Raw genomic sequence first — 11,796 nt, forward strand, 5'->3', positions numbered from 1 at the left:
GGCGCTTTCCATTGACCTCTGAAATGGGAAATATAGCTAAATGAAAACAAGCAGGCCAAGATGCTCATACATTTTTTAAAGGTTGAACTAAACAACCGAGGTAAAGACAGTTTCAGATTAGATATTCAACGGAAATTCGCCTGTAGTTTTCCTTATGTCCACCAACAGCAGTTAGGGACCGTCAACATAGTGACAAATCAACATTTTCACATTTCAATAGCTATTTAACCATTACCATTAATTTAAGTTGTTAACTGAACCCTTAGGCTATATCTCTTCTCTGGCAGCACACATTGTCCATGGGTCGGTTGTTTAGAAGGCCAACAATTTTATATTACATAAAAATGTAATTAGCATACGCCATCATGGTAATACATTCTGATGTACTAGTAACCTGCGATTACTGTATGCCTCGCTGTATGTCTCTCTCAAATGTCAATATGCCTTGTATACTGTTGTTCAGGTTAGTAATCATTGTTTTAGTTTACAATGGAGCCCCTAGTTCCACTCTTCATACCTCTGATACCTCTTTTGTCCCACCCACACATGCGGTGACCTCACCCATTACAACCAGCATGTCCAGAGATACAATCTCTCTTATCATCACCCAGTGCCTGGGCTAACCTCCGCTGTACCCGCACCCCACCATACCCCTGTCTGCGCATTATGCCCTGAATATATTCTACCATGCCCAGAAATCTGCTCCTTTTATTCTTTGTCCCCAACGCTCTAGGCGACCAGTTTGGATAGCCTTTAGCCACACCCTCATACTACTCCTCCTCTGTTCCGCGGGTGATGTGGAGGTAAACCCAGGCCCTGCATGTCCCCAGGCACCCTCATTTGTTGACTTCTGTGATCGAAAAAGCCTTGGTTTCATGCATGTCAACATCAGAAGCCTCCTCCCTAAGTTTGTTTTACTCACTGCTTTAGCACACTCTGCTAACCCTGATGTCCTTGCCATGTCTGAATCCTGGCTCAGGAAGGCCACCAAAAAATCTGAGATTTCCATACCCAACTATAACATTTTCCATCAAGATAGAACTGCCAAAGGGGGAGGAGTTGCAGTCTACTGCAGAGATAGCCTGCAAAGTAATGTCATACTTTCCAGGTCCATACCCAAACAGTTCGAACTTCTAATTTTAAAAATGAATCTTTCCAGAAATAAGTCTCTCACTGTTGCCGCCTGCTTCCGACCCCCCTCAGCTCCCAGCTGTGCCCTGGACACCATTTGTGAATTGATTGCCCCCCATCTAACTTCAGAGTTTGTTCTGTTAGGTGACCTAAACTGGGATGTGCTTAACACCCCGGCAGTCCTACAATCTAAGCTAGATGCCCTCAATCTCACACAAATCATCAAGGAACCCACCAGGTACAACCCTAAATCTGTAAACAAGGGCACCCTCATAGACGTCATTCTGACCAACTGGCCCTCCAAATACACCTCAGCTGTCTTCAACCAGGATATCAGCGATCACTGCCTCATTGCCTGTATCCGCTACGGATCCGCAGTCAAACGACCAACCCTCATCACTGTCAAACGCTCCCTAAAACACTTCTGCGAGCAGGCCTTTTTAATCGACCTGGCCCAGGTATCCTGGAAGGATATTGACCACATCCCGTCAGTTGAGGATGCCTGGTCATCCCTTAAAAGTAACTTCCTCACCATTTTAGATAAGCATGCTCCGTTCAAAAAATGCAGAACTAAGAACAGATATAGCCCTTGGTTCACTCCAGACCTGACTGCCCTCGACCAGCACAAAAACTTCCTGTGGCGGACTGCAATAGCATCGAATAGTCCCCGCGATATGCAACTGTTCAGGGAAGTCAGGAACCAATACACGCAGTCAGTCAGGAAAGCAAAGGCCAGCTTCTTCAGGCAGAAATTTGCATCCTGTAGCTAACTCCAAAAAGTTCTGGGACACTGTAAAGTCCATGGAGAACAAGAGCACCTCCTCCCAGCTGCCCACTGCACTGAGGCTAGGTAACATGGTCACCACCAATAAATCCATGATTATCGAAAACTTCAACAAGCATTTCTCAACGGCTGGCCATGCCTTCCTCCTGGCTACTCCAACCTCGGCCAACAGCTCCGCCCCCCCGCAGCTACTCGCCCAAGCCTCTCCAGGTTCTCCTTTACCCAAAATCCAGATAACAGATGTTCTGAAAGAGCTGCAAAACCTGGACCCGTACAAATCAGCTGGGCTTGACAATCTGGACCCTCTATTTCTGAAACTATCCGCCGCCATTGTCGCAACCCCTATTACCAGCCTGTTCAACCTCTCTTTCATATTGTCTGAGATCCCCAAGGATTGGAAAGCTGCCGCAGTCATCCCCCTCTTCAAAGGGGGAGACACCCTGGACCCAAACTGTTACAGACCTATATCCATCCTGCCCTGCCTATCTAAGGTCTTCGAAAGCCAAGTCAACAAACAGGTCACTGAACATCTCGAATCCCACCGTACCTTCTCCGCTGTGCAATCTGGTTTCCGAGCCGGTCACGGGTGCACCTCAGCCACGCTCAAGGTACTAAACGATATCATAACCGCCATCGATAAAAGACAGTACTGTGCAGCCGTCTTCATCGACCTGGCCAAGGCTTTCGACTCTGTCAATCACCATATTCTTATCGGCAGACTCAGTAGCCTTGGTTTTTCTAATAACTGCCTTGCCTGGTTCACCAACTACTTTGCAGACAGAGTTCAGTGTGTCAAATCGGAGGGCATGCTGTCCGGTCCTCTGGCAGTCTCTATGGGGGTGCCACAGGGTTCAGTTCTCAGGCCGACTCTTTTCTCTGTATATATCAATGATGTTGCTCTTGCTGCGGGCGATTCCCTGAACCACCTCTACGCAGACGACACCATTCTGTATACTTCCGGCCCGTCCTTGGACACTGTGCTATCTAACCTCCAAACGAGCTTCAATGCCATACAACACTCCTTCTGTGGCCTCCAACTGCTCTTAAACGCTAGTAAAACCAAATGCACGCCTTTCAACCATTTGCTGCCTGCACCCGCACGCCCGACTAGCATCACCACCCTGGATGGTTCCGACCTAGAATATGTGGACATCTATAAGTACCTAGGTGTCTGGCTAGACTGTAAACTCTCCTTCCAGACTCATATCAAACATCTCCAATCTAAAATCAAATCTAGAGTCGGCTTTCTATTCCGCAACAAAGCCTCCTTCACTCACGCCGCCAAACTTACCCTAGTAAAACTGACTATCCTATCGATCCTTGACTTCGGCGATGTCATCTACAAAATAGCTTCCAATACTCTACTCAGCAAACTGGATGCAGTTTATCACAGTGCATTCCGTTTTGTTACTAAAGCACCTTATACCACCCACCACTGCGACCTGTATGCTCTCGTCGGTTGGCCCTCGCTACATATTAGTCGACAGACCCACTGGCTCCAGGTCATCTACAAATCCATGCTAGGTAAAGCTCCGCCTTATCTCAGTTCACTGGTCACGATGGCAACACCCACCCGTAGCACGCGCTCCAGCAGGTGTATCTCACTGATCATCCCTAAAGCCAACACCTCATTTGGCCGCCTTTCGTTCCAGTTCTCTGCTGCCTGTGACTGGAACGAATTGCAAAAATCGCTGAAGTTGGAGACTTTTATCTCCCTCACCAACTTCAAACATCTGCTATCTGAACAGCTAACCGATCGCTGCAGCTGTACATATTCTATCTGTAAATAGCCCACCCAATTTTACCTACATCATCCCCATACTGTTTATATTTATTTACTTTTCTGCTCTTTTGCACACCAATATCTCTAACCTGTACATGACCATCTGATCATTTATCACTCCAGTGTTAATCTGCAAAATTGAAATTATTCGCCTACCTCCTCATGCCTTTTGCACACAATGTATATAGACTCTTTTTTTTCTACTGTGTTATTGACTTGTTAATTGTTTACTCCATGTGTAACTCTGTGTTGTCTGTTCACACTGCTATGCTTTATCTTGGCCAGGTCGCAGTTACAAATGAGAACTTGTTCTCAACTAGCCTACCTGGTTAAATAAAGTTTAAATAAAAAATAAATAAAAATAAAAAAATGACCTAGGTCAGGAATCATAAACTAGATTCAGTCGCGGGCCGATTTTTGGTCAGGAGGCCGGAACATGATTACAAATCATTTGTATACTGAAAATTGACAGGATCAGATATAATATTTTACTTAAACATTATAATTTCAAACCTTGCCTACTTTTGTATACGATCACATACTGTAGCCTATATCGCTCTATTATGCGGGGAAATACTTTGGAAAAGATCGGTGATTTTCTGGTGTTTTTAGTATGTTATGTCCAACCCTATTTACTTTGTGTTATGTTCGCAAAACCTAAGTTTGACTTTCATTTGAAATGTGTTGTGTAATTTATAGGTTTCCTACCGACCTGGCTCTCATATTTAACATAGTCCAAATTGTTTGCAGAAGGCGTTTGGACGTTTATAAGATTGTCAGGCATACAATTCTAACTCAATACCTTATTCGGAATTGTTTTATTATGTTTAGCCTAATCAAGCCATTAACATTTACTGCAGGTACAAGGCCACAAATAAAAAACACTGAGAGAAAACGACTATGAAAGTAAACGCAATTCTGTCATTATTACGATCAAATGTGTTATGCTGTTTAGCTCAAATAAATGATTTAAATGCTTAACCTTACATGAAGTTTGGACTGCCACTGCCAACTCAGAGCAGTGTAGCACTCGCAAATCAAACGTCAGATCGGAATAGGCTAGGCGACTTGGTTTGTTCAAGACAACCTGGAACTCGAAACTAGGAAATCTCTGACTACAGTGCGTTCAAGACAACTGGGAACTAGGAAAAAACGCGCTCCAACTGGGAAATAATTTTGAACGGTCATCCAACTCGGAATTAGAAGTCGGAAATTCGGCCATCAACCGATTTTTGTCTAGAATGGATACAGCTTTTGTCAAAAATTCCCTTATCATAGCAGGTTTAGGAAAACTTAAGCAGCAGGTTAGGATAATTAACGTAACAGGTTAGGAAAAGTGTTAGGGTTGGGGTTTGCAAAATGCACCCCAATTAATCTTTTTTTAAGTCAAATTGACAAACTGTATCACATCTAGAAATGACTGCAGCGTTTTAGCTCTCCGACTTCGCCGCCCGAAGATCACTGACATCCCAGTCTGAGCTCGTTTTTTCAGAGTTCTCAATTGTCTTGAACAAACCATGCGAAAAGCATACTCAAAGTCTCTCTCCTCACCTCCTCAAAACACTAACCATTTTCCTAACCTTAACCTCAGTTTCCTAAACTTCTACTTTAATGATACTAACCTGCTGCGTAAATTCATACCACTCAGGAAGGAGACGCGTTCTGTCTCCTAGAGATCAACATACTTTAGTGCGAAAAGTGCAAATCAATCCCAGAACAAGAGCAAAGGACCTTCTGAAGATGCTGGAGGAAACCGGTACAAAAGTATCTATATCCACAGTAAAACAAGTTCTATATCAACATAACCTGAAAGGCCGCTCACCAAGGAAGAAGCCACAGCTCCAAAACCACCATAAAGAATCCAGACTAAGGTTTGCAAGTGCACATGGGGACAAAGGTCGTACTTTTTGGAGAAATGTCCTCTGGTCTGATGAAACAAAATAGAACTGTTTGGCCATAATGACCATCGTTATGTTTAGAGGAAAAAGGGGGAGGCTTGCAAGCCGAAGAACACCAACCCAACCGTGAAGCACGGGGGTGGCAGTATCATGTCAGGAATTGTGAAAAACAGATTTTTTTATTTATTTGGCTAAGGTGTATGTAAACTTCCGACTTCAACTGTAGGTGTTTGGATAGATAGACTGTAAACGATCCTTCCAGACTCACATTAAGCATCTCCAATCCAAAATTAAATCTAGAATCGGCGTCCTATTTCGCAACAAAGCATCCTTATCTAATGCTGCCAAACATAGCCTCATAAAACTGACTATCCTACCGATCCTTGACTTTGGCGATGTAATTTACAAAATAGCCTCCAACACTCTACTCAGCAAATTGGATGCAGTCTATCACAGTGCCATCCGTTTTGTCACCAAAGCCCCATATACTACCCACCACTGCGACCTGTATGCTCTCGTTGGCTGGCCCTCGCTTCATATTCGTCGCCAAACCCACTGGCTCCAAGTCATCTATAAGTCTTTTCTAGGTAAAGCCCTTATCTCAGCTCATTGGTCACCATAGCAGCACCCACCCGCAGCACGCGCTCCAGCAGGTATATAATACATGATATGACTCCCACCAGCATTAGTGTGATAATATACTACATTGTATGACTCTGCATCATGCTATATGATGTATGTGTGATGTCACAGGTTCACAATTTTGGATGTGGTAAAATAAATTGGGATCCTGTTCATTTACATATACACCACATACAGTTGAAGTCTGAAGTTTACATACACCTTAGCCAAATACATTTAAACTCAGTTTTTCACAATTCCTGACATTTAATCCTAGTAAAAATTCCCTGTTTTAGGTCCGTTATGATCACCACTTTATTTTAAGAATGTGAAATGTCAGAATAATAGTAGAGAATCATTTATTTCAGCTTTTATTTCTTTCATCACATTCCCAGTGGGTCAGAAGTTTACATTCACTCAATTAGTATTTGGTAGCATTGCCTTTAAATTGTTTAACTTGGTTCAAACGTGTCAGGTGGCCTTCCACAAGCTTCCCACAATAAGTTGGGTGAATTTTGGCCCATTCCTCCTGACTGAGCTGGTGTAACTGAGTCAGGTTTGTAGGCCTCCTTGCTCCTTCCTGAACGGTATGGCGGCTGCGGGGTCCCATGGTGTTTATACTTGCGTACCTATTGTTTGTACAGATGAACGTGGTACCTTCAGGCGTTTGGAAATTGCTCCCAAGGATGATCCAGACTTGTGGAGATCTACAATCTTTTTTTCTGAGGTCATGGCTGATTTCTTTTGATTTTCCCATGATGTCAAGCAAAGAGGCACTGAGTTTGAAGGTAGGTCTTGAAATACATCCACAGGTACACATCCAATTGACTCAAATTATGTCAATTAGCCTATCAGAAGCTTCTAAAACCATGACATCCTTTTCTGGAATTTTCAAAGCTGTTTAAAGGCACAGTCAACTTAGTGTATGTAAACTTCTGACCCACTGGAATTGTGATACAGTGAATTATAAGTGAAATAATCTCTCTGTAAACAATTGTTGGAAAAAATTACTTGTGTCATGCACAAAGTAGATGTACTAACCGACTTGCCAAAACTATAGTTGGTTCAACAAGAAATTTGTGGAGTGGTTGAAAAACTAGTTTTAATGACTCCAACCTAAGTGTATGTAAACTTCCCACTTCTGTGTATTTCACTGGTCACCCCCAAAGCCAACTCCTCCTTCGGCCGCCTTTCCTTCCAGTTCTCTGCTGCTAATGACTGGAACGAATTGCAAAAATCACTGAAGCTGGAGTCTCATATCTCCCTCACTAACTTTAAGTATCATCTGTCAGAGCAGCTTACCAAGCCCTTAACCAACAGTGCAGTTAAAAAAAGAGTTCATATTTACCAAATAACTTAATTGTTATAGATTTATTATAGGAAGCTATATTTTGTTAAACAACATATGATCATTGATAAACATGTATATTTGACATAAAGGAAATATGATTGATTGTATTTCAAAAATATTTGATATGATAAGGTCATATGATTGATTGCATATAGATTGCCATGTCAAATCATCATTAGGCCCATTGTGAAATATAGCATCTTCTTCCTATGAGTTCTGGCACCATGGTGTGGAATCTCCACCAACCGGGTGACACTCACTCCTGGCAAGCTCGCCAAATGTTAGGGTTTGTTTCCTTGTTCCTTGTCAATCATTGGTGAAATTAGCATTATGACAATATCTTTAAATTAAAATCATTCAAAAACCTTTATTAATGCAATTGCAGACAGAAGTTGACAATCAGGAACATAGCGCGCATGTTTCCCAGTAAGTTCTGCATCAAACAAAAAGGTCCCATGTTACTTTATCAAACCCGAAGTCCAGCCTTTAGTGATGTCACTGCCTACGTCATTACCTTTTACTCATGAGACCAAAACCATGCCCACAAAGCTATATAAACAATGCTTTTAGTGTGTTATCTAAAAGCTTAGCAGTAAATATGTCCAAGTTGATTTATAGTGGAATGTCTGTGTAGTCTTATCTCCTACACTCCCCTGCAGAGTTCTGTCTCAGAGGGGTCTCTTTATATGTATATATAAATAAATAAATAAGAGAGAGAGAGCATTAAAATCTCAATGTGTAAATATATTGTTAATCGGTAGTCTAGGACCCTATAAATGTAGAGGGAGGGGTCTCATAACCCCTCCCCTTCTATTAATACAACATTAGCATAATCAATTATTGTAATACATCAATCATTTGGTACAGCCCCAATCATGACCCCTAGGTGAACCCGACACCATCCTCTTCTGATGACCATGAGTTGATGCTCCCTCTGAATGCAGAACACCATCAGTTTTGCAGTGGATTGTTCAACCATGGGTTTACACTGGGGAAAGAGAATTCAATACAAAATGTCTCAATCAAAACCTGCATAAAGAGAGGTAAGCATAGCGTATGTGCTCGTATCAATAACTCTTTCAAGCCTTTCTTGGAAAATTATTAATGATTGCTTTATATGTCTGCCAGCATAGTACTACTTTTGTCTAGTTGTTATAGGTGAATGTGGCTCAATATCACTTACTTCTTTAAGTTGGGCACTTTCAGCATTGCCAACACTTTGATTCTCTTTGGGTCGTAGACACAGTCCTCCTCTTGGTTGCTCGGCACCATGCCAACATTAGGTGGAACCCAGGCAGTGTCAAAGCCATGCTCAGTGTGCCAGGTCTTCTGCATGGGGTGTCTCTGCCTTTTTATCACCTTAACTCTGCCTACATCCACCTTTACTTTCAGAACCATCCTATCAGAGTCAGGAATGGTCATCAATGGGGTGTTGAGGGGGTATCTAATGACTTTTCGAATGTCTCGACTGAGGTAGACACCGGCACCAAGCATGCCATCTTTGGAAGGTTTGAATCCATTTCTCTGTATATCCACAGCAATCTGTTTTGATGTTCCATGATACATCACATAGACGTGGCTGTCCTCAGGGGAGACTCCACTCTGTAGATGATCATACTGAGATCTGTAAGACAGGGAGACCATTTTGTATAAAGTATATTGGATTCAGTAGGCCTATGTACATTATTTCAAATTCTAAGATATTTTATCTTTAAAGGGATAATCCACCCACAGAAATAAAAATTATGAAACTCATGTCAATTTGGTGAAAGCCTATGTTTTATCAGTGGGTTAAAAAAAATAATTCCAAGTGGTCCTTCTGTGAAATCAGGAAATCGTGTAGGAACGCATCATATGGTTCTCCTCACTGCAGATAGACACTAACATTTCATAACGCTTTTAAAACAATTACCTGCACTCCAGATCACCAAATTATCCTATAGATGATATGGCATACTAGTCTATATCCTCATGACAAAGTATATAATTCACTTAGATGTGCTCAATCTAAAAAGTGTACCAAATTATTTAACTCTTTTTTTCTGCGTGTGTCTGTGGGAAACAGCCGTTGTTGCCATAGCAACGTACTCTGCACTGCTCTGGACAGAAATGAACTGCAAATTGAACTGGGTGAGAGACTAAATTAACAGTGCAGTTTGTTTAGTCGATTTTTACAGCTAGCTACATTACACGCTGATATGGACTTTCGTATGATCACAGATAGAAGAATGAGCCAGATATTTCACTGGATGTATACATGCTCCGGAGTGGCGCAGTGGTCTACGACTGGTTTGAGTCCAGGTTGTATCACATGTGTGATTGGGAGTCCAATAGGGCGGTGCACAATTGGCCCAGCGTCGTCCGGGTTTGGCTGTAATTGTACATAAGAATTTGTGCTTAACTGACTTGCTTAGTTAAATAAAGGTTCAAAAACAAATGTGAAGCGTTCGGTTGGTTTCCACTCACTGCCAAATATGGTGAAGAGAGGAAGCCCAGTCCCCGGCAGTGGGACAAGATTGAGCGAGATGGATTTTGGACGACATTCTACACATTTTGTCATCGATTAAACATTTCAACTCAATACAGTTTACTGTTTCCAAACCTACACCCTGTAACAACATAGTGGACTAAGTTTAGTAGACTTTACCTTTTGCCGAAGTTTCGAAAATATTTAGGAGCGAAAGGGCGAATTTAGTTATTGCACACGGACACTTCAGAGTAGGCGTTCCCTAATGTAAATATGCAAATCAATGCTAGAACGCGCCTTAGGAAATCTCTAGCTCGTGCTTGGCTCTGCCCACCTTGATTTTTCTGCCCACTATGATTCGTTTGCTTCCATTGGAAACGACAGGCTCTGGTCTATCTTGGGTTAGTTTTACAAACCTTTGGTAGTATTGTGTGTAGCGACGTTTTCTAGCTAGCCAGCTGCCCAAAGAAATACCATTGCACGGTGGATTTTGTAGTTGACTTGAGCTGCAACGGATTTCTACAACGATTTTCATATGTTGCTACCAACCTTGTTATAACGACAAAATGAAACATTTGTTCACAAAAAAATACTGTTTTCACATATTAGTGTTATTTATCAGTTTAACACTGTCAATCACAATAATTCATGGGTTGGGGTTGATTATCCCTTTAGGTTTCTTGAAAAGAGTGCAGTCTTTTTCATACTTACAAGTTATCTTCAGTAACCTTCATGACCTCGATTACTTTGATTCTCTTTGGGTCATAGACACAGTCCTCCTCCTGGTTACACAGTACCATGCCAACATTAGGAGGAACCCAGGCAGTGTCAAAGCCATGCACAGTGTGCCATGTCTTCTGCATGGTGTGGTTCTGCCTGTCTATGACCTTAACCCTGCCGACATTCACTCTGACTTTTAGTACTCTTTTCTCAGAGTCAGGAACATCAAGAGGGTATTTACAGGCTTTTCGGATGTCCCGACTAACATAAACACCAGCACCAAGCATTCTATCTGCACTTGATGGTTTGAAGCCGTCCCTCTTAATCAACTCTGCGCCCTCTTTTGAGCAGCCATGAAACATCACATATTCTCTGTGATCTTCAGGATGAGACTTGCTGTCAAGCAAGTTGATGTAGTATGGGGAATCAGGGTTAACATCCATAGTAACCAAACTGCTGTTAAATACACCTCTGCTGAAATGAGCTGTAATATAAGTACACACATTGCAATTACAATTTGTAAGTTAACATAATTAAAATTCCTAAGGCTGAAACTGTTACACTAAATTGTTATGGCTGAATAATATTTCAAAATATGCTGAATTATTACACTAGCATTATAACACGATCATGTAAAGACTTATTTAGTAAGTAAACAGGGGTTGTTTGATAGCCACGTGTCCAGTAATAAGTTAACCGTTCTTACCTGCTGCTGCAAGACAAATGCAGGAATACTCCGTATGCTTAGGAAACCTAGCGCCTAGGTTTCAATTCCTGACTGCAGGCCAATCTTACCTATTTAGGTTTCGTTTCCTGGTCTAGTCTTGCAGTGGTGACCCGTCATTCAAGGAAGGTAAGAACCACATTTTTAGCAAAAACAAATGTAACCCTCTCACCGGGTTCGAATTTGACTTTCACGATATTACCTTACATAGAATATCTCGGATGTTAGGTGAGAAGGACATTTCCAATAAGAATCCCTATTGTAAACTATCTAGGGTGATGACAACTAGGGTATTAACTTCAGATGGAATGATTATA

At 41.9% G+C, this 11,796-nt stretch overlaps 1 protein-coding gene across 2 annotated transcripts; it reads right to left on the reverse strand.

Annotated features, from left to right (window-relative positions):
* Window positions 1-7,909: 7,909 nt before the first annotated feature.
* On the reverse strand, window positions 7,910-11,578 carry LOC110497173 (uncharacterized). 2 transcript variants are annotated; one of them, XM_021573147.3, is made up of 4 exons: window positions 11,462-11,578; window positions 10,747-11,239; window positions 8,752-9,192; window positions 7,910-8,556 (listed from the first exon to the last, which is right to left on the reverse strand). In XM_021573147.3, exons 2-4 carry the CDS (start codon window positions 11,196-11,198, stop codon window positions 8,520-8,522), a joined length of 930 nt encoding a protein of 309 aa, XP_021428822.1. In that variant the 5' UTR covers window positions 11,199-11,239; window positions 11,462-11,578; the 3' UTR covers window positions 7,910-8,519. The 2 variants fall into 2 exon arrangements, with proteins under 2 accessions (XP_021428822.1, XP_090043958.1); XM_090187832.1 differs by lacking the exon at window positions 7,910-8,556 and having other exon boundaries at window positions 8,748-9,192; window positions 11,462-11,509.
* Between the last annotated feature and the right edge of the window lie 218 nt (window positions 11,579-11,796).

The sequence above is a fragment of the Oncorhynchus mykiss genome, chromosome 10, assembly GCF_057628025.1.
Source record: "Oncorhynchus mykiss isolate SJ-2025 chromosome 10, ASM5762802v1, whole genome shotgun sequence".
In the NCBI taxonomy this organism is placed as follows: domain Eukaryota; kingdom Metazoa; phylum Chordata; class Actinopteri; order Salmoniformes; family Salmonidae; genus Oncorhynchus; species Oncorhynchus mykiss.